The sequence below is a fragment of the Miscanthus floridulus genome, chromosome 8, assembly GCF_019320115.1.
Source record: "Miscanthus floridulus cultivar M001 chromosome 8, ASM1932011v1, whole genome shotgun sequence".
Taxonomy (NCBI): Eukaryota; Viridiplantae; Streptophyta; class Magnoliopsida; order Poales; family Poaceae; genus Miscanthus; species Miscanthus floridulus.
Window position 1 is genome coordinate 67934174 of NC_089587.1, and position 21256 is coordinate 67955429.

Here is a 21256-nt window from a genome sequence, read left to right on the forward strand (position 1 = left end):
CTAAGGTACATCATTTACCTCCAAGGAGGTAATATCTCAAATAAATCTGAGCCATTGATTTTTAGATTTTTTAAATCAATTAATTAACCTAAGAAAAGGGAAAAGGAAAAGGAAATATTTTCAAATCCCCTCATGCACGGGACAGACAGACACCATGTTCGCTTGTTGGTTTCAGCCAGGCTTATTCAACCAGCCAACAATGTTTTTCTCTCACAACAAACCAACACCAGCCAGCTCAGAAACCAACCAGCGAACACGCCGAGAAGCGGCGGCCTGCCGCGCGGCCCTTCCTTGTTGATTGCGCGGCCTTCCTTTCAGTATGTTATACATATAAAAAAATATATCAACATGTATACAACAGCTATATCACGGTTTATTCCGTTATTAAAAGTTACGTTACATATATATAAAAAATATCAATAGTTAACACATTATTGAGACTTGAACTTTAGCGATCTAAAACATGTTATATGTTGACACGTTACAAATTGAGTGTGTATATTATACTAACTCGAATAAAACTATATTTCATAGTTGAGAGGGCCTTACCTGTCAATATTGAGCATGCAAGATGGCCATGTAAAGTTTCATGTATGCACGTAAATTTTCGTGCACGTTGGGCACATACACACATCAATTTCATGTCTGTTTGAGCACATACGTGTGGTACGAGTTACTTGAATAAAAAATAGGTAGTTTATGTTAAATAAATTATGCTAAATCTAAAGTTGCAAAAAATAAAAAGATTTACCACATCCAATGAATCATGTATGCGTCAATTAGATCTAAAAAAAGATCTTTATATCTTACACTTTTCCTGATTTATCATACTTTCCAAAATTAAAAATTAAATAAATATATATTTCATATATTACCTCCTAGGTGATCGTGACCGTCCGATCGAAATAAATGAACGCCTCACAGTCATTTGGTTGTACCGCAGCAAAGCCCATGATCAATTGGTTATCATCATCATCAGGAACCAGAAACCTCAGAACAAATCGACATACAAAATTCGAAGTCTATTCATTTGAAACAAAAATTCCAGCAGGAGGTAGGGGACCAGTACTAGCTACTGCCAATCATCATGTGCAAGCGTTGCCACGCATCTTGACTTCAACTGTGTGTGTGTATATATTCTCTGCCTCGAGTTGACTCCCAACAAATTCAGCCATGCCCATGCATCCACGCCACGCGTGCACAGAAACAGCAGCAGCAGCAGCATGGCGGCTGTGAAGCACAGCTAGCAAAGACATGAGAATTTTTCAGTCATTTTTTTTTTTTTGAAAAGGAGAATTTCAGACATGGGTGCTCTGATGCGACGAACGTTAAATGGCAACAGGTGTAAAGCAAGAGATGCGTATGGGATTCGTCTTCCATCATTCCATGAGACTAGCTAGCAAGCTGCAGAGCTGCTGGCTGCCAAGGCCAGGCCAGGCCAGGCCGGCAGTATATATGCACCGGCAGGGCAGGGCCTGTGGTGACTGAGCAAGAAGACAGAGAAGAGCAAGGGAGAGGAGAGAGCACAAGGGGACCCTCACCCTCACCAACCTCGAAGCTAGTCCAAATTAGTGGGAGGTTGTGTGCAGGGATCGAGGAAGACGACAACCTTTTGCTGCTGCTGCTAGGTGACGACCGACGAGCTAGCCAAGGCAAGGCAAGGGACCAGGCAATCCTTCGGCATCCATGGCGCGGGGCAAGGTGCAGCTGCGGCGCATCGAGAACCCGGTGCACCGGCAGGTGACCTTCTGCAAACGCCGCACCGGGCTGCTCAAGAAGGCCCGGGAGCTCTCCGTCCTCTGCGACGCCCACATCGGCATCATCATCTTCTCCGCGCACGGCAAGCTCTACGATCTCGCCACCACCGGGTAAATCATCGTCGTCGTCACCGTACCATGCATGCTCTGCTGTGCTCTGCTCTGCTGATCGATGATGAGCTGATGATCCGACTGCAGGACCATGGAAGAGCTGATCGAGAGGTACAAGACTGCCACCGGAGAAGCTGCCGACGGCTCCGGCGACAACAGAATGGTCAGTAGCAGTAGCTAGTGCCCTCCCCTTCCAACTTTCCGGCCGGCATCATGTGCCGGTTCTTGTGTGTCCTACCATCGTTTTGCTTGCCATTTACAACACTGGAACATTCATGCCTAACACCAGAATATATGCTCCCAGCCAATTCAGCAACATGTGCTCATTCATGCATTCTTTGCTACTTTAAATACATTTATTTATTTGTTTGTTTTCACTTTCATAACAGTCAACTGTGCAAATTTCCACATCCACAGCACAAGGCATGAGCTTCTAGTAAATAGACCACAGGACTATATAATTTGAGTTGTTATTAGACTGCTGTGGCTGAATCTTCAATGCATAGTACAAGTAGAGAGACCAAACGTTTCCTATGCAAACACAAAGCCATCTTCTTGTCTATAGACACCCTCTCTGCCTTTTCCTCTGCTCTCCCTGATTGCTAAAAGCTTTGGCCATTTCTGCTACGCAGGACCCAAAACAAGAAACCATGGTGCTGCAACAGGAAATCAATCTGCTCCAGAAAGGACTCAGGTAAATTGTTCTCACAGCTCTGCCTTACAGTCTGTAAAAATTTCCTACAATTCAGTTTGCTTCAGAATTCCACTGTCCATTTACCAGCAAATGCGAAACAAACTCGAAGAAACATTTATCTTTGCTTACAAGTTAGAGCTATAACATAGGTTCAGCAGGGTCCATGCTTTTGTCCATACTTAAGTACCGAACCAACCAAGCAACACAAAACATTTCTGTATAATAGACAGAAACTTCTAAACCCAAGAAAGTTTTGGTCTTACACAACACTGAGGCCTTGTTTGAATGTTGTAGTATTAAGAAACTATAGTTTTAGAACCATTCATGTGCAGAAACATAGTTTAGAAAAAAAGAGGTCTACAGTGGAGTCTTTAAATAAAACTTCCAAAAGACTACAATTTAGGCAATACAATGGTATTGAAAACGATAAACTTTATTGCATCCAAACACATCATGTCACTCTAAAACCAAGTTATTTAACAAAACCATGGTATTTTTCTTCTTCTAAAAGTCCAAAAACACTTTACATCGAAACATGGCCTGAACTGTTCACTAGAAAACCTGTTCTGCTCTCTCAAAATAAGATTTATTCTATTAAAAATAAAATAAAATGGCAAATGTTCGAAGTCTGCCATTAATTCTGACAAAGGAAGCATTTTGGTAGGTACATCTACGGGAACAGGGCAAATGAACACATGAATGTTGAAGAACTGAATGCCCTAGAGAAGTACTTGGAGATATGGATGTACAACATCCGCTCTGCAAAGGTAATTCACCAAAAAATCATTAAAAAAAACATATGATTTCAGACATTGCTAAAATTGTATCCTGTCCAATAGATGCAGATAATGATTCAAGAGATACAAGCACTGAAAAGAAAGGCATGTCAAAAACTTGTACTCAACTCTATAAAGACCCAAAGTTTTTAGCATCCATAACTTACTAAAAGTATCTCCGTATATGCAGGAAGGTATGTTGAAAGCTACTAACGAAATTCTCCAGGAAAAGGTACCGATTGTCAGTTCACTCTAAGCTATAAACTTCAGGTTTTGTTCCATATCATGATAAGCAACTGACGGTATGAATTTGACGTTGTATGCAGATTGTAGAACAGAGTAGTTTGCTTGACGTAGGCATGGTGGTAGCGGATCAACAGAATGGGCATTTTAGTACAGTCCCACTGATAGAGGAGATCACTAACCCACTGACTATACTGAGTGGCTATTCTAACTGTAGGGGCTCAGAGATGGGCTATTCCTTCTGACTGTAATAACACCCTGGGGGGCTCATTCTGTTGATTACTAGTGTGTAATACGATTAATAATGTTGGTGTAATGGTTTGTTCTGCTACTTTGGTGTATCTTGTCATATAAACCATAGCCCTTCAGGAGTGCCCTGGTATTGTATTGTGTGCTTTTACTTTCCATAATAAAGAACTGTTGAGGAGTTCTGATGTTGTGTTATTTCTTCCTTATCAATTGAAATATGTTTGTGTTCATTTCTAATCATTGTATCTACTAGTACTATCGGGGCAATCGGTTAAAAACTATGGATACATAATTTCAGTTTACACAGAAAGTGATACATATAAAGAAAAACCATAGGCTTTAGAAACCATGTTTACACTATCAGGTATTGTGAGTCATCAGAATCTATGTTCCATCCACCCCATTTCAATTTTATGTTCTTTTACTTTTAGCATCTAACTTGATACAACAATAGCTACAATTGTAGTAGGGGTGGAATGAACACTCTAAACTTGGGTCAGTAAACTGGACAACATCCGCGTAGTTAAGTACACATCTACCCAAGGAACGATGACTGATAATACATACATAGCCTTATATGCGAAACAGATACATCAATCCTTGCAACATAAACATGATATTCTTATCATCAGGCAAGAATATAGCATTCAATTTTGCCTCCTAAAATGAGAATAATGATATGAATCAAAATCACGTATTGGGCTAGAAGAAACTGCAATTTTTGAAATGGACATAGAGCTTCAGACCAAAAGATAAAAAAACACCTTGTATGCATACATGAAGGCCAAGTGTTTCGAATGCAGTGTGCAGCCTTTTTATTTCTGAGGTTGCAACTACTAACAGAAAAATAGCAGTTTGAGAAAACATATCTTGGAAACGGATAGGATTTGCTGTTTACACCAGAGTGACCCTGAACATTGTAAAGTACTAAGGATAAACATCACTCATGACAGATGAAAATACATTGTCCAGTTGGTTTCCACAACCAATACGCACCTTATTAGAGAAAACTAGGAAACAAAAACTAAGGATTCCACATAAGAGACATCAATGTTTTGTCAAACTGGTATGCTCAAAATAGGTATCATTCAACATGGTTCAGCTCTTCTGGCCTGTTCACGGAAGGGAAAAAAAGAAGAATTAGAACAAATAAGGAATCTCCAATCTTGTAAAACCAAAAAGGAAAAACTACTATGGAGACAGCCTACTGCAATCAACTGCGTTAATAAGCACAAACATGCTAAAGCTAACACAGCTCCATCTTGTACTTTGAAGAGTTTTAACAGTTGTAATCCACTACCGTGTCATTACATGGGTAAAACCAGAATCACTATGTACGGTAACCTAAAAAGGCTAATCCAAACATGAAAAACTAATGTATTAGAATCATGCAGTTGCTTGACTTCAATCGTTTGCAAATTGGCAAGTAATCTCATGCTGAAACTGACACAACTGCATCCTATACTTTAATATTATAAATTCACTGAAAAGAGAATCATAAACATAATCAGTCACAACTCACAAGTCAATAATCATTTCATTTAAGTAGAGAAAAAAGAACCAAAGGAGAGGCAGAGCCAACTCCCCTAGGCCACCTGGCACCTAGTACAAGATTAACAGCGTCACACGCTGGAAAGAAAACACGACCAAAAACCCACAAGAGCCTAAGCAGCTGATGGCAACAGCCTACATAGGAGTTGTTTCACCAGCCAAGCACCACAGATTACACTCTTGATCATGAACTACAAGCAGAACCTTTCGAAAGCAAGGACTACAGAGGCAATTATGTATGTAGTGAACACAAATTTGTTAGTACTATATATCTATCCAACAGTTTGCACTGCGAGAAGCACTCTTCGGCATTTGATAGTCCTGCTTAGTGTCTCACAGAATTTGCATATCCATTCACCAACGCAAATGTTTCTCTCCACCAGAAGACTGACTCAGGTACCAGAGAAAACCAGAGGGTGAACCCAAGAAAACATGGAAGCCAGAATTAAGACTGGAAGTCAATGCCTGCTCACAAAGGCAATGCTTAGTCTGAAGATACATCCTGACATAAACATAAAGCCAACATAGCACTATATTTGTTGTACTAAACTACAATTAGCACACAAATTTAAAAGGCATCTTTGTTAGTAGTAGCTGGGTTAACGAGATGTAGATGGATCTGTGGCTTAATTGTTAGTTTAATGAGGTAGCTCAAGAATCCCTCTAAGATTGATCAGTCATCACCAGGGTTACTTCTGAATTAGGTGCAGCTTTCAGTCTCAGACACAGAAAGGTTCTGTTGCAAGTTCCTACCACTTACAACAGTGGTAGTAGATCTGAGGTGTAAAGACTAAAGAGTGTTTTCAGACGCATAAATTCTGACATTAACATAAAGCAGTTGTAAATACTATACTAACCTACAATTTGTAGGTCTCAGAGAAAAACATTATGTAAAATGAGTGGCAAGTGTTTCCAGAAAGTAATCATTGATTTGGTCGGGAGTCAGGACAAGGAGATGTGGATGAATCTGAGGATTAACACAAAGTTTTACAAACTTAGCAGACTTAATTCACTTAAATAGAGAAAAATAAAATTAACAGGTACAATTTGTAACTTGCACTTAACACATAGTATATCACATAGTTGGTCAGGTAAGATTAGCTGTGTGTTACTCTGCGCTGAAACTGACACAACCACATCATTATTTCAACATTGTAATCCACAATTGCAAGTAGGATATGGCATCCTCTACAGAATTAACCACGTTTACTAGACAGGAACTGGATCATCATATGAGGAAAGAGAGGACAAGATTGCACAAGGAACAGAACAGACCTGAGACCTTGTCCTCCCACCAGTAGATGAACCTGAGGTTGGTCCCCTGCTTGTCCATCTTGTAGAGCTGGTACCAGTGCTCCGCCACCTCGGATCCCAGCACGGCGCCCGTGATCGCCCCGAACCCGGTCGCCAGCAGGACGCCTGCAGTCAATCACAGCCACCCACCCCCAAATGCCGCCGATCAGCAACAGCAGCAAAACCAAACCGATGTCACAACCGATCTGGAAAACCTGGCAGCTACACATGGCCGCAAAGGCACCCGTCATCATACCGTGCGGCGCCTTGGAGAACTTGAGCGCGACGCCGCCGAGGTGGGCGGCACCGACGAAGCCCCCGGCGAGCGCGAACTTCCTCGACTCCCGCAGGGCCTTGAGCTGCGGAAACCGCATCTGTGGTCAAAGGAGAGGCGAGACGAGGCGAGGAGGAAGGGGGAGGGGAGCGGATGGGATCGCCGACCTGGGGCCCGTAGACCGGGTCGGAGGCAATGAACTCGTTGACGTCGGCGTCGGACCACTTGGGGAGGGGCTCGGCGCGGCCGTAGACCTTCTTGAAGTAGTCAAGGAAAGCAAAGTTGCTCGCCCAGTGCTGCTTCACGCCCTCGAAGTGCTCACCAATCCCCATCGCCGCCGCCGGTTCCCTTGTCACTCGGATTCGTTTCGACGGCGAGGAGGTGGTGTGGTGGTGTTGCCCTTGGCTGCGGTTGGTCTGGGGAAAGAAGGGAGGAGGAAGACGCACAAGTGGGCCTGGATGGACCGGGCTGGAATGGTCCTCCTACATGGGCTGAGCCCAACTTGAAAATGTACGGGCCTCCATGTACTAGCCGGCAGCGACTGCTGCTGCCTCTTTGTGACGATTTCAATTTTTCTTTTGTCATTTTATTAAAACCCTTTTTTTAATTAATATTTTGGTGAAAATAAGCCTTTTGTTGTAAAACAGAACTTTCCTAATGGAACGACAAACAACACTACCGCGCGAAGTGGCTGAACTTCCCATTCATCACAGTACTAATGGTCAAGTTACAAGTTACAACTTTGTAGAAAGGAAATACTTCAACACGGGCGTCCGTTCGGATGTGGCTTCCCACTTTGCCTCGCCCGCCACTCAAGAAAAAAGATCTCCCCACTCCGTCTCGCCCTCCCCATCTCTCGGTCTCTTCTCGCGCCCACTGGTAGCAGCAGAGCCCCGTGCCGCCACCGCTGCCTCCTTCCTCTACCCAAGCCGACCACGCCGCCTCCTCGCTCAGTGTGTGCAGTGCCTCCCCGGCCTCTTTCCCAACCCAACGCCGTCGGGATGCCTCGCCACCACGGGCTGCTGCCGCTGCCCCTACCGATGATGGCTGGGCACACGTGCTGGGCACCTCAGGTCGTCCCCTGCCGAGCCAAAGGCACCCACAAGCGCGGGGCGGGGCTGGTGGTGCTCGCTCGCTACCGCTCGCCGTCGGCTCCCACCCTGACGGTCAGAATCGACTGGCCCCGGTCTCTCCCCCGTATGTTGCAAATGCTTATTTCAAGTGTTTCAGGTGTTTTAGAGGTATGTTGCAAGTGGTTCATATAGATGTTGCAAAAGTAGATATGGATGTTGCATATGTTTCACACATATATTCAAAATGTTTCAAATGTTTCAGTCTTATGTTGCGGTAAGTGTTTTCATGTTGCAAGTTGCAAGTGTTTAATCTGGACGTTGCATATGTTTCAAGTGTATGATATAAATGTTTCATCTGCTTCAGAAGTATGTTGCACTCAAGTGTTAAGTGTTTCATGTTTCAGAGAGAGTCACGGGGGCACGGCTTGGGCGCCAGGAATGGGGCGCGCGAGCTAGGGGCCCGACGGATGGGGCGTGTTGGGAGCCTGCGGATGGGGTGTGCTCATTCTCATCCCGGCTCCTGGGGGTCCCGCCTGTGCGAAGAGAGAGAGAGAGAGAGAGAGGAGGGGGTTAGGGGGAAGGAGCTGCAGGTGTGGCATTTCCCGCGGAGGAGGCGTGTGCGTCCGGACTTACGGAGAGAGAGAGGAGGGGGGGGTAGGGGGAAGAAGCGGCGGGCACGGCGTTTTTTCCATGAGCGTACGTGACGGAGGAGGCGCGGGCATCCGGACGTGCGGTTATGTTCGGACGTCCTGGCGCTAGTATCTCCCTTTGTAGAAAAAACAAAGCCTAATTGAGAAACTTTATTTTTTCTCTCATACATACAATCACGTAAAAAGCCTTGTTTGGTACTAAGCTATTGCAACATAACCCAAAGCCTAATTGAGAAACTTTATTTTTTCTATCATACAATCACGTAAAAAGCCTTGTTTGGTACTAAGCTATTGCAACATAACCCAAAGCCTAATCGAGAAACTTTAATTTCTCTTACAATCACATAAAAGCCTTCTTGTTTGGTGAGCTATTGCAACATCATCCATCCCATGCACAATCAATCAGGCTCCGATCCCAGCCTGATTGATATTGCACACGATGGCAGCCATCAGCCCATCACCATCTTCGACGCCTATCATCCTCTCCTACGGCATGACACCGGCTGCACGGCTCCACAACAGTGAACCTAACTGTGGGGGGAACTTTAACATCAATGTTACTTCTAAGGGAGAATTGGTTCTGTAGCATCAAAAGATCACAAGAATCGGAAAATACCACTGAAAAAGCTCCGTCACGTGAAATACCATCGAAAGATGTAAGCGTTAACCCAAATTAGCATTTCGTCACGTTCAGTCAATTTTGGGGTAACGGCCGTCATCTCCACCCGCACGAGCATGCGCTGTGATGCTCTCCAGCTGTGAGCAGTGTGACCTCACCGCGCCGCCGTCCGCACGCCCGCGAGCACCGTGCCGCACCGCCATCCACATGTCGTCCGCGAGGAGCTGGAGGTCGCCGGAGTTGAGGAACCACGTGGTATGCTGCACGCGCTACTCGCTCCAGCTCCTCCAACCCCATCCCTCCTTCCCCGAGTCTCCAGCTTCTTCTTGAAGAAGGCCGCCCTCACGCACACGTCTGCCAGCGCCCCCAGCAGCTCCTCGTCGGCCTCCTCCAGGCACCGCTCCTTCACCTCGTTCCAGAGCACCAGCGCCTCCCCTGGCTTGCGCGCCATCGCGATGCCCATCGCCAGGCTGTCGTACGTCGCCACGTCCGACTGCACGCCGCGTTCCTTCATCCTCTCTACCACCTGCTTCGCCGTCTCCACCAGCCCCAGCTGGCAGTACCCCTCCACGAGCATGTTCCACGCCGCCCTGTCCACCGTCACCCTGGGTCTCGCTCCATCTCCTCGAACACCTTGTGCGCCACCTTGGGCTGCCCCAACACAGCGAACGCCTTCATCAGCGTCGTGTAGCTCACCGTGGACGGCGCGATGCCCCGTGACCGCATCTCGTTGAAGAAGGCTAGCGCGCCCGTGCTGTCGTCGCTGAGCACGCACCCGTCCATGAGGGTGTTGTATGTCACCACGCCGGGTTGGATGCCGGCGTCCGTCACCATCTCCTCAAAGAGCTCCCTGGCCTTGCCGATCTACAGCTGCTGGCAGTACCCCTTGAGCAGGACGTTGTAGGTGACACGGTTGGCTGGAACTCCGGCCGCGGCCATCTCGCCCAGCACGGCGTGCGCGCGCGCCACATCGCCCGCACCGACAAGCGCTGATATCACCGTCGTGTAAGTCACATGGTACGGCCGGCTTGCGGGTACCGTCAGCGCCTCTTGTCGCATCGCGCGCAGCACGGCCACGACATCGTCGACGCGGCCTGCGTTCATGTATCCCTTCATCAACGTGGTGTACACCCTGGCGTTGGGCGGATAAGCCTTGGGGAGCAATGGCACCTCATCTGAGCCCTGTCCCTGTTTGGCCCCGGCAACAATGTCGTCCAGCAGCGCGGCACCCTCCTCGACGTCAGTCGCACCGTCGCAATCCATAGCGACAGCCCTGAGCAGTGAGCATATGTCTTTGCGCTCTTCCCGCATCGCCTGCACGATCCTCTCCGCCGTGGTGATGTCACCGAAGCCGATGAACGAGGCGACGAGGGAGTGGAAAGTGGTGGCGCAGGGGGCGAGGCCGGAGGAGAGCATGCGCTCAAGCACGCGCGCGACGAGGTCCTTTCGGCCAGCGCGCGCGCACATCTTGATGACGACGTTGTAGGTGAGCGCATCGGCGGCGGCGCTCCATTCGCTCATTGCGTCGAACAGCTGCCGGAATCGGCGGCAGTCCCCGGCGTCGGCACAGGCGCTGAGCGCTGCGTTGAATGCGGCCGTGTCGGGGAGGCAGGAGGGGTAGACGAGCTCTGGTGGCGCGCGGCAGAGGTGGCGGAGGACGGCGTCGAAGAGGCGAAGCGCCTTGGTGGGCGGCGTGAGGCGGGCGACGGCGGTGGTGTACGCGCGTCGATCGGGGAGGAGGCCCTGACGGATCATGTAGAGGAGGAGGGAGTGGGCGAGGCGGGCGTCGCGGGAGCGGGCGGCGGCCGCGGCCGCGGCCGCGGGGGAGAGGGAGTTGGCGTCGAGGAGGTCGAGGGCACCGCGGGCGCGGAGGCTCTGGAGGAGGCGGGCGGCGCGGGAGAACGTATCGGGGCTGTTGGAATTGAAGGAGAGCTGCGCGAGGAGGCGAGAGGCCGTGGTGGGGGAGGAAGGGAGGGCAGAAGGCTTCGAGGAGAAGAGGCTGTAGGCGGCATCGGTGTCATGGGCGCGGAGGAGCGCCAGGAGGGCGTCATCGGAGGCGCCATCTTCGTCATGGTCAGGCGCGTGGGTGAGTGGCGGGGTGGAACGGGAAGTAGCTGGGGACAGGGCGGCTGGCGGATGGAGCCTCTGGTGCTGGTTGCCAGAGGAGGAAGAGGGCGGGGAGCATGAGCATGAGCAAGAGCAGGTGGCGCCACCGGGGAAGGAGGGATGGGGTTGGAGGAGCTGGAGCGAGTAGCGCGTGCAGCATAGCATCCCTGGAGTACCACGTGGTTCCTCGACTCCGGCGACCTCCAGCTCCTCGCGGACGACATGTGGATGGCGGTGCGGCACGGTGCTCGCGGGCATGCGGACTGTGGCGCGGTGAGGCGACACTGCTCATGGCGAGCATGGGCAGCAAATGGACGGAGGAGGAAGAAGGGCGCATCACAGCACATGCTCGTGCGGGTGGAGATGACGGCCGTTACCCCAAAATTAACTGAACGTGATGGAATGCTAATTTCGGTTAACGCTTACATCTTTCGATGGTATTTCACGTGACGGAGCTTTTTCAGTGGTATTTTTCGATTCTTGTGATCTTTTGATGCTACAGAACCAATTCTCCCTACTTCTAATTGCCTTGAGTGCCCTATGGGCTTCCATGGGAACACTCTTGCTCTTGGTGCAGCATTTTCTAGAATTTTTAGAACACCTAAAACCATCAAGGGTGTCCAATATGAGACAGTCGAGTGACACTGCGTTCTTGAGAATGTAGCATGTTAGCTCAACCAAGCTCTTCGCAGAGCTGAAGCCTACCATCTTCACACTCTTGAGGTGGCAATGGCGGTGTTCCGTCATCTGCCTCAAACCTGAGGTATCTCCAAAAACCGATTTATGCTGCATATGTCCCTGGGATACCTAATGATTAAAAAAAAATCGAGTCAGTGTATCAAAGAGAGTGGTTAGACAGATACAACTTTGCAGGATGGAATGAAGGAACGGTGCCTTACATCCAAGGTCAATGTCTCCAAGGAGGGAGACGCCTCAAGGAAAGAAACTAGGGAAAAATAATCGTAGGACGGGGAAAAGGAAGCTCCTGATGTAATATCAATGGCCAGGTGTTTGAGATAGAGGAATTTGGTAGGCAGCATTGGTGTGTTGACAACCTGCACAGCATATGTCAAATCTCAGATTAATCATACACAAGGCATGACTTGTGTCAACCGTAATATGCATATGTGACTGACTGACTGCTCTATATATAATATGCATAAAACGCCTTATGTTCTAGAGGTACCTCATAGCTGGAGCTTATATGGAGAATCTCAAGATTTGGCATAATGGGCGGCAGCTCAGAACGAGCATAACAGAGAGCCTTTGGATTCAATTCTACACTTAATCTCTTGATTTGCAATGTATCTGCAAGTGAGAGTTTTACATTTCCATTGATGTGTAAACAAGAGAGATTTGTAGCTTTGCTCTCTATCACTTGCAGCCTCCAGCATCCGAAAACCCTCAGGCAGCTGAACTTTTGTAGGCAAATTATCTCCCCACAAATACTGAGGTGCAACTTCTCCAAGGCAAGAGAGTTGGAAAGAAAACACTCTAATTCATCCTCGGTAACATGTACACGATGCAAACTCAGACTAGTTAGGTTTCTCAAGGGACCAAGTTGTGCTGTCGGGCGAAAGGCACAAGAACCAAGTTCAAGATACCGAATTGAGTTACCAGTCCCATTGGATAAAACTGAGCATGGGAAATTGTACTTTATCTTAAAACTATCACATAATATAACAGTCAGTTCTTCAATCGTTGGTGTAACATGTTTTAGCCAACGATCGAGGAAGCAAAGGGCAATACCATCTAACTGAAGCTCCAATGTCTTCACACCAGTGCCTGAGTGGTTTCTCACAATGCGATCAATTATGTGGCAAACATTCTCTTCATGTGCCTGTTCTTTCAAGGGAACCACATCCCTATTCAAGGTGAGATTGGGACGACATCTCCAGGAACGTAGAAAGGCGTGAGACAGGCAAGCGGCACGAGCAGCATCACGCATTGGCATTAGCGAATGTATATGGTGCCAGATGTCCTGCATACAAGCATGTGAATAAAGTTCAATGCTAGAAGAGCCAAATGGTTACTTGAAGTGTAGAAAGAAAAAACAGTAGTATCACAGGGAGTTGTTATTAGAATATAAACACATGACTACATGAGAGATAGTTTCAGCTAAACACATGGAAAACACACATGATCATACGATGCAAAGGGTATAATTATGAATCGGGATGGAAAAATATTTAGAGTAATTGGTCACGGGAGTCCAGCACAACTAAGATAAAGATACGAAAGTATTAACATGAGTACCGTGTTAGAATATGAGTAGAAAAATGGGAGAGAGCAAAGATAAACAATTTTGCTTAGTCCCGAATCTGTACATACATTTCTAATATTTATCCCCAAAAATTAATAAATTGACAAAGTCCATGCTTGAAGATGTGGTTAACATGTATTTACGGGACGAAGATGATTGCAACATATTCATGTTTTAAGAACAAGCACTATATGGCTACTTTTATATCTGGAAGAAGATTATGATGGAGGCCGGAGCTGCTATATAACTGTTCTGTCTCTCCAGCAGCTCCAGAATTTACAGCACAAAGGTGGAAGATCGTAGGTTACTAGGCGTGCATTGTAAATTTTTATAGGACACAAGGGTAGTTGTATCAAATAGCATCAATAGTCACATGCCTTATAGATAACAGAACGGAATGTGTATAGATAGCCGGGAACAGTTACAGATAGACAAAGCAGAGTTGTTAATTCGGCAGGAGCCTACAGCCAAGACCAACTGCAGAACTAAATCCATTCTCAATTTATACTCCCTCTGCCCGTTATTGTTTGATGTTTCTTACAGAAAAATAGAACTATTTGCAGGATAATTTGTAGGTAACAAATGATAGGAGTATTCAGCTAGCTTAGTCCTTCAGTTAGAATACTCATGGTGATATATTGCGATTTTCATCATCAGAATTTCATGGCACCCTACCTCAGGAAGGTCTGGAATTGAGCATACTGTTATTTTGCCAGCTTGAGAATTATCATCATGTTGACAGGGCGAGCCCTTCCTAGTATTCACTGAACCAATGGATCCAGTTGCAATGCAACAACCATGGTTACAAACTTGTGATAGTCCATGCCAGGCATGAATTGAACTACAAGGTCTAAGAGGGAAAAGCAAACTCAAAACAGAAAAGCAACAGTCTTTTTTCATAAAATGTGATCTGTTGAAATCTCCTCCCGAAATCAATTATCATCTCTAGGAATTACTAAAGTGTAATTTAATCTCAGACAAATGAAATGGTTGTAGGAATATATCAAGCTAAATGGATCACTTAGGGAACATATAACATATAAGAGATAAAAAGTATCACTTTTTGGTTTAGTGAGCTGAAGGAAACAGCAACCAAACAAAACGTACCAGTGGGGGAAGGCGAGGGGCGAAGAAACTTACACCGGGCTCGAAATCGCCGGCGACGCCGCTGCTGGTCGTGCTGCAGGGTCATGAGGCGCTGCAGCGCCGGCAGCCCCATGTGACTATTAGGCTACGACGGTAGCTCCCCTCCCAAAGGATCTCGCCCAGAAACCACCTCCGTTTCCATGTCTTGCATCTCCGCTCCTTTATGCACATGCACCATTTCCCGCTCTCTGTTCCTGTTTTGGTTTTGGATTTGGACTCGATTTTGCTTTGAATCCGAAAGAAATCACGACGGCGTGCAGACGGAATTGTCAGATTCGACTCTGTTCCGTCCCTGAAACTGGAAAGAGTAAGGCTGACCGCACCGCGCCTAAGCCAAGCCAACCGGCAAAGCAGGATGGCCCACCATCAGCACTCCTTTTACAGGTTGGGAACGGGCAGCACGCTGCCGCCGGAGGGCCGGTATACGGCCCCCAAATCATGCCGCAGCCGTCGCTGGTGCGGATACAGGCGTGGGGCCCGCCCCGAGAGCGGATACAGGCGCGGTGTAGAACCTCTGCCTGTCCCGGTCTCCTGTAGCGAACGGAGATTTAGCGTACCCCATAGCGGCGCGCGGTGCAGCTCCTCCACCGCCATATTTGCAGACGAGGTCCGTTCCCAGGTCCCGGGTGCGGATAGCCTAAAATACAATGCCCGCCCCTGAACTAGTAAACTGGGAGGCGCAGGTGCTATCTGATATCTGTCACCGCCCCACATCTAAGCTCATCACCAGAAGAGTAGAGGCCCAGGCGTGGAACACGGGCCTGGTCCAAGAACACAAGGCTACGAGCCCAAGTCTGAAGTAGGTCATCAATGAATCATTCTATATTACGTATTACTCTATCAACTCTGTAACCAGACCTCTCTGGCCGGCAATCTACTACTACTGCTATCGAACTGTTATCTTCTTCATCTCCGGCAGCCTAGCTGCTAACAATCTAGTATCAGAGCCGCCGAGCCACGGCGCCGGCGAACTCTGGATTCCGTGTCGGCCTCCCACGAGCACTTCACCTGCCTGCAGCGAGCAAGAGGGGCGATGGATCCGGTTGTGTCCAAGGTGTTCGATGAAATGCTCAAGAGGATGGAGGACCTCGGCAAGCGCTTTGCCGAACGCTGGGAGCGCCTGGAGAAGCGTTTCGAGGACGCATCCACCGCCCTTCAGGAACTCGAGCAAGCCGTCGACGGTCGCCTCGCCTCCCTAGAGGACTATGCTTCCACCCAGTACATTGCCGCCGTCATCGCCGACAATTGGGGAGCCCACTTCGATTCGTGTGTCTCCGATCTGGAGCAGCGCATGGCCGATCTCGAACTCTTCCGGTTGGCCGAGATCCGCGACGAGCGGGACGACAGAGTGGAGGCGCTGGAGGGAGCTATCGGGGAGCCACAGTCTCTCCAAGTCTTCATCGACGTAGCCGCAGCAACCACCGCTATAGGCGCGTCAGGAGTCGGCCGCCGCCGCGCACCCTGGTGGATCCACGGTCGACTAGCCCGATGGGCACTGCGTCGCATCGATTACATGGGAGCGGGGCTATGGATCGGTGACGACCATAGCTCCAAACCCGGCTAATGGTACGTCTCACACCCCCAATTCCATTCCTGTTTACTTGCATCAGCCACCTCCACCGCCTCTCCACCCAATTTGACCCAAAATACCTACCCCTCTGTTCCTCCAGCCCAGCAACGTTTCCTTCCCAATACCACCAATTACAACCCCGCCTGTTGCTGATGTTGATACGCTGCTGTCCGAGCATACCACGATGATGGAGTCTGTTCGGCAACATCGCTCCTCCGCGCCCAACAGCGGATGAAGTCTCGGTGTACAAGCGCCGCTCTGAGCGCTCCTTCGACGTCGGCGACTCTGTCTACCTCAAGCTGCAGCCGTACGTTCAAGCGTCGCTGGCACCAAGGGCGCACCAGAAGCTCTCGTTCCGCTACTTCGGCCCCTACAAGATGTTGTTCTGCGTCGACTTTGTCGCCTACAAGCACGAGTTGCCGCCGACATCCACGGTGCATCCGATCTTCCACGTCTCCCTCTTGAAGCTGGCTCCGCCCACCAAGTACACTGTCTTCGGTGCTCTTCCCGACCTCGACGACGACCTACAGATTCCAGAGGAGATCCTGTAGCGCCGCGTCCACCATCGTGGTCCGGCCTCGATGCGTCGCTCGCCACCTAGGAGGATGAAGAAGCTCTACGACAATGGTTCCCAGCTGCTCCAGCATGGGGACAAGCTGAGACCCAAGGAGGGGGGAGTGTCACCGCCCCACATCTAAGCCCATCACTAGAAGAGCAGAGGCCCAGGCATGGAACACGGGCCCGGTCCAAGAACACAAGGCTAGCCGTCCCCGAGTGGGCCTGCGTTCGCTGCGAGCCCAAGTCGTGAAGTAGATAAGCAGAGTGAGAGAGAGGAGGAATCAATGAATCATTCTGTATTACGTATTACTCTACCGACTCTGTAACCGGACCTCTCTAGCCGGCGATCTACTACTCCTGCTATCGAACTGTTATCTTCTTCGTCTCCGGCAGCCTAGCGGCTAACAATATCATCTGGATAACCTTTTTTATTTTATTTTTATTAGAACATCTCAAGCAGTCCCAACTCCCTCGCCCCCCCTCTACATCTCACTTTTCTCGCAAATCCAATGTGGGGCTTCCCTCATCCTCGCGTGGGACGTTGATCTCGCCGCCGCCACCGTCGGGCCCTCCCTTCCCTGCTCCTCTACCTTTCTCTGCCAATATCTATATATATGAATGTGTGTGTTCAGCTCTTCATCGACGAATCCAACTAGGATCCAAATCCAACTCAACTAGAGGAAATTGGACTCTTCATCATCAGGTCAGGTCAGGTCAGGTCCGGGCCACGGACGGTTCAGCACTTACCTAAACGGGAGGCGTTTTCTCGGCGAGATCCCTCGGGAGGGGATATACTATCATTTTATTTGAGGGTTTTACCTATGTGCCATTAAAAAAGTTTATAATTACCTACAAGCCATTAAAAAGTTGAGATCTCACAGGTGCCACTGATCCGAACTTATTTGTCCTCCACGCCATTCTGTCCACTTAGGCTACTAACGGTGTCAAACAGGTGGATAAAACGACCATTTTACCCTCAATTCAATTGAATTTCTAGTTTTGTTTAGTTTCCTCCTATGCCACTCGCTCGTCCTGCAACACTAGCCACTTGTGCTCTAGCTGCTCGACGTCAACGAGCTCCACCTCGCCAGGGGCCTTCGTGCCCGTGAATTATCTTGCAAGATGAACGTCGTTTTGGTGACGCCACCACGACGATGACAAGAGGATGTCGACGCGGAGCACGACCACCCCAACAATGTCCACCACCCTCCCCACCAGCTATAGCAGCAGTGGGCGCCGCTAAGGAACCCGTAGCGGTGTTGCTAACGGCCTCGGCGATGGTCCTCACGACATCGGCCTCTGCGGGCACGCCGCACGCACACCTGCTTGGCGCCCTCGTGCGCCACGGCAGCGGTGAGCTGCTCGAGCCCCCTCCCTCCTACGTCTACGCGCGCGGGGGAGGCCAGCTTGGTGGCATCGCGCCTGCGGTGCGGAGCTCCACGAGTGCTGCCGAGGCATGATCAGCGCCGCGAGGAACGTGCCAAAAGGCTCGCTGGATCAGTACATTTTCGAGGACGGCCAAGGCAGGCGGTGGCTGGCGTTGTCGTGGGCGCAGCGCAGGACCATCCTCGGGGACGTGGCCAGGGCCTCGAGTACCTGCACTATGGCGTCAAGCCAGGGATCTACTACCAGGACATGATCAAGGCCACGAACATCCTCCTAGACGCGGACATGCGCGCGTGCATGGCAGACTTCGGCCACGCCCGGCGGAGCCACGAGGGCCAGTCGCACCTCACGACGCGCGTCGCCGGCACGCACGGCTACCTCTCACCGGAGTACGCACTCTACGGGCAGCTCACCAAGAAGAGCGACGTGTACAGCTTCGGTGTGCTGGTGCTCGAGGTGATGAGCGGTCGCCGCGCGCTCGACCTGTCTGACCCGTCCGGGGTCATGCTGATCACCGACTGGGCGTGGACGCATCACGCACGCGCATTGTGTGCTAAGCAAATCTTCTTATTTTTCCTCCATTGTTATGTTATTCTCCCCATCGAATCATGTCATCACTCAGGATCCTCAGTGCCACCTAGACGTGGGCACACAGGATCCCGACATGCACGTACCTCTCCATGGCCGCCACGCTGGTGCTCGGCTCCTTCCGTAGCGCCTGGGCGAGGACATCCCCAGACGGCCAATGATCTCTCGTCGCTGAGACGCTGACCTTCTTCCATAGCCGTGCTCTTCTGAGCTGCCTCTCTGTTCTGCGCGAGTCGTTTCTGAATCTAGGCAAAGCAGAGTGAGGGCCGAAATCAGCGGACGAGGAATTCTTGTGCCTGTGGATAATTCAGTTGAGTCATCTTTAGTCGGATTGTCACACCTTGTCCCTTGGCCTGGCGTCGTGGTCGTGGCCGAAGTTATCCGACGATAGCAGTGTTTCTTCTTCCACCGAACGTCCCACTGTGCCTGCAACTGCAACCAAGGCACTTGGGGGAGGGCGGCAGCACTGGCGGGCTTGGGCTAAAGCAGTACGAGTTCAAGTCGAAGGCATCGCGCGGCAGCTCCATCAGCGGGAGCAGCCGACTTCCTACGCCAGCGCGGCCACGCCGACGGAGTCGAGCAGCGCGGGCGCTGTAGCACCCGGTTTTAAGAAGATACACACCATATGTGAGCCTAGAAAGTCAAATCTCACATATAGCTATAAATAAAGGTAATATCAATAGATAATGCTCAATATATAACGTACTTAATATAGAGAATATAACCTTAGATAGCAAATAGCGGAAAGACAACTCCGATCTTTGGGTGAAGACTCCAAATCCACAGGGACAATTGATCACAAGCCTAATTTCTACAAACTCTAGCAATCGGGTACCCATCCGGGATTTTTATCTAAATAATTGAAAAAAATAAAGCAAGTGTAACTACATGTCGTACTCAACAAATATAACATGTGGTTCATGAGGCTCAAAAGGCTGACACTAGTTTAACTGCGATTAGCTTTTAATGGTCACTATTTTAGCAAATGAGTAGCAACAAGTTCATCACAAGCCCATATAAACACATGATCAGGTAAACATGAATAATGAATAACATAAACAGTAATGATTAGTGAGTATTTTCATCATCAGTATCATTTGTGTTCATCATCTATTCCGTAAATGTTCCAAGGCCGCTCATGACCGTGAGTACGGCTGATATATCAGTTTTACACTCTACAGAGGTTGTACACTTTCACTGTGAGTCGTGATTTACCCTTTCGCCCGAGGTCGCGAGCCTCTTGACCCACTGTCAAGGAAGGTCGGTAGGGTTTACTATGAAGCATTTCAAAGGTTCGTCTAACAAGTTAGGGCCATTAGATTCACTCGACAAATAGATATAGAGCTCCCCTTCGCGATGGCATAATGGCACGTAGCCTATACTCAAGGGACAGAGGCCGCACTATACCCTATTCGTCAAGCCATTCTTACACCAATAAAGGTAACCACTAACAAGCTAGAAAATGTCCTCATACCGAGCTAAAGCCAGAGCCATATAGCCCCCACAGCTGTACTATAAGTCTCGGATGATCACTTACAGATAAGTTCTTAGGGAGAGGAATCTAGAGCACCATAAAATAGCCCAATGCTCTAGCCCCTTGTTTTCATGTTGCTAAAAAGCATCTTTTAATGTTTATTGCTTATTACATTAGTCAAGTTACAAGATCATGGTTGTAGTTGAGCACTAGCATCATACTACCCAATGCAATAACCCAAAGGTATCAAGGTACAAGGTAACAAAGTACTAGGAAATCCTTAGTGGCAGTCAAGGTAGACACATGCAGTATGAATTAAATGATTAAAGGTGTATAGGATAATAAGGAAGATCCCATGATATACTTGCCTTAAAACACCGATCCTTCGTAAGCTTTAATCTTTAATGTTCTTCTTCTTCTTCTTGATCACCACGTATATTTCACCGACTGGACGTAATCATAAAGCACCACACAAGCATCCATACAATCATACACGAAGGAAACAATAGAACTAAATCAGAACAGTACACCAAACATAAAATCAAGAGAAAAAGTTTGTAAAACGAATCTATGTCTCGTTACGAACACACAGACGCGAAAAACACGCTAATCGGAGCTACGGTGAAAAAGATACATCTACCGAAAGATTTGCTCATAGGAGAAAATATAAAACTGTTAGCTTCATGTGTTTTAATTATATAAAAACATATATAAGATATTTTATAGATAATATAATTTAAGTCAAATTTAGATTCGAATTATAAAACTAAAGTAAAACAAATTATATTTTATCTATAAAATCATGTTGTATAATTATTATTCAAATTAGAGTTTAAACCATGAAGTTCTAGAAATAGTGACAGGGTAACCACTGT

The 21256-nt window shown here is 48.5% G+C and overlaps 3 protein-coding genes and 1 pseudogene across 3 annotated transcripts; 1 reads left to right on the forward strand and 3 right to left on the reverse strand.

Annotated features, from left to right (window-relative positions):
* The first annotated feature begins 1479 nt into the window (after window positions 1-1479).
* Window positions 1480-4016, forward strand: LOC136476603 (MADS-box transcription factor 26). The gene is made up of 7 exons (XM_066474504.1): window positions 1480-1868; window positions 1956-2031; window positions 2501-2562; window positions 3227-3329; window positions 3402-3447; window positions 3533-3570; window positions 3665-4016. The coding sequence occupies exons 1-7, from the start codon at window positions 1687-1689 to the stop codon at window positions 3824-3826; spliced, it is 669 nt and encodes a 222-aa protein (XP_066330601.1). The 5' UTR covers window positions 1480-1686; the 3' UTR covers window positions 3827-4016.
* A 605-nt stretch (window positions 4017-4621) lies between these two features.
* On the reverse strand, window positions 4622-7362 carry LOC136476604 (succinate dehydrogenase subunit 6, mitochondrial-like). Its single transcript, XM_066474505.1, has 4 exons — window positions 7116-7362; window positions 6931-7033; window positions 6657-6800; window positions 4622-4942 (listed from the first exon to the last, which is right to left on the reverse strand). Exons 1-4 carry the CDS (start codon window positions 7278-7280, stop codon window positions 4929-4931), a joined length of 426 nt encoding a protein of 141 aa, XP_066330602.1. The 5' UTR covers window positions 7281-7362; the 3' UTR covers window positions 4622-4928.
* Window positions 7363-9444: 2082 nt separating this feature from the next.
* On the reverse strand, window positions 9445-11681 carry LOC136469298 (pentatricopeptide repeat-containing protein At3g09650, chloroplastic-like; annotated as a pseudogene).
* A 120-nt stretch (window positions 11682-11801) lies between these two features.
* LOC136469299 (F-box/FBD/LRR-repeat protein At1g13570-like) lies at window positions 11802-15105 on the reverse strand. Its single transcript, XM_066467541.1, has 5 exons — window positions 14800-15105; window positions 14335-14423; window positions 12583-13377; window positions 12296-12451; window positions 11802-12203 (listed from the first exon to the last, which is right to left on the reverse strand). The coding sequence occupies exons 1-5, from the start codon at window positions 14876-14878 to the stop codon at window positions 11802-11804; spliced, it is 1521 nt and encodes a 506-aa protein (XP_066323638.1). The 5' UTR covers window positions 14879-15105.
* Between the last annotated feature and the right edge of the window lie 6151 nt (window positions 15106-21256).

What these genes read in the sequence shown, in the direction of transcription:
- LOC136476604 (XM_066474505.1), bottom strand. Translation starts at nt 7,280, where the DNA reads ATGGGGATTGGTGAGCACTTCGAGGGCGTGAAGCAGCACTGGGCGAGC. An exon ending in ACCCGGTCTACGGGCCCCAG is followed by an intron (nt 7,034 to 7,115) that starts GTCGGCGATCCC and finishes CGGTTTCCGCAG; the next exon opens with CTCAAGGCCCTGCGGGAGTC. An exon ending in GTTCTCCAAGGCGCCGCACG is followed by an intron (nt 6,801 to 6,930) that starts GTATGATGACGG and finishes GATTGACTGCAG; the next exon opens with GCGTCCTGCTGGCGACCGGG.
- LOC136469299 (XM_066467541.1), bottom strand. Translation starts at nt 14,878, where the DNA reads ATGGGGCTGCCGGCGCTGCAGCGCCTCATGACCCTGCAGCACGACCAG. An exon ending in CAATTCCAGACCTTCCTGAG is followed by an intron (nt 13,378 to 14,334) that starts GTAGGGTGCCAT and finishes GCTTGTATGCAG; the next exon opens with GACATCTGGCACCATATACA. An exon ending in TGGAGACATTGACCTTGGAT is followed by an intron (nt 12,204 to 12,295) that starts GTAAGGCACCGT and finishes TTTAATCATTAG; the next exon opens with GTATCCCAGGGACATATGCA.
- LOC136476603 (XM_066474504.1), top strand. Translation starts at nt 1,687, where the DNA reads ATGGCGCGGGGCAAGGTGCAGCTGCGGCGCATCGAGAACCCGGTGCAC. An exon ending in TACGATCTCGCCACCACCGG is followed by an intron (nt 1,869 to 1,955) that starts GTAAATCATCGT and finishes ATCCGACTGCAG; the next exon opens with GACCATGGAAGAGCTGATCG. An exon ending in ACGAAATTCTCCAGGAAAAG is followed by an intron (nt 3,571 to 3,664) that starts GTACCGATTGTC and finishes CGTTGTATGCAG; the next exon opens with ATTGTAGAACAGAGTAGTTT.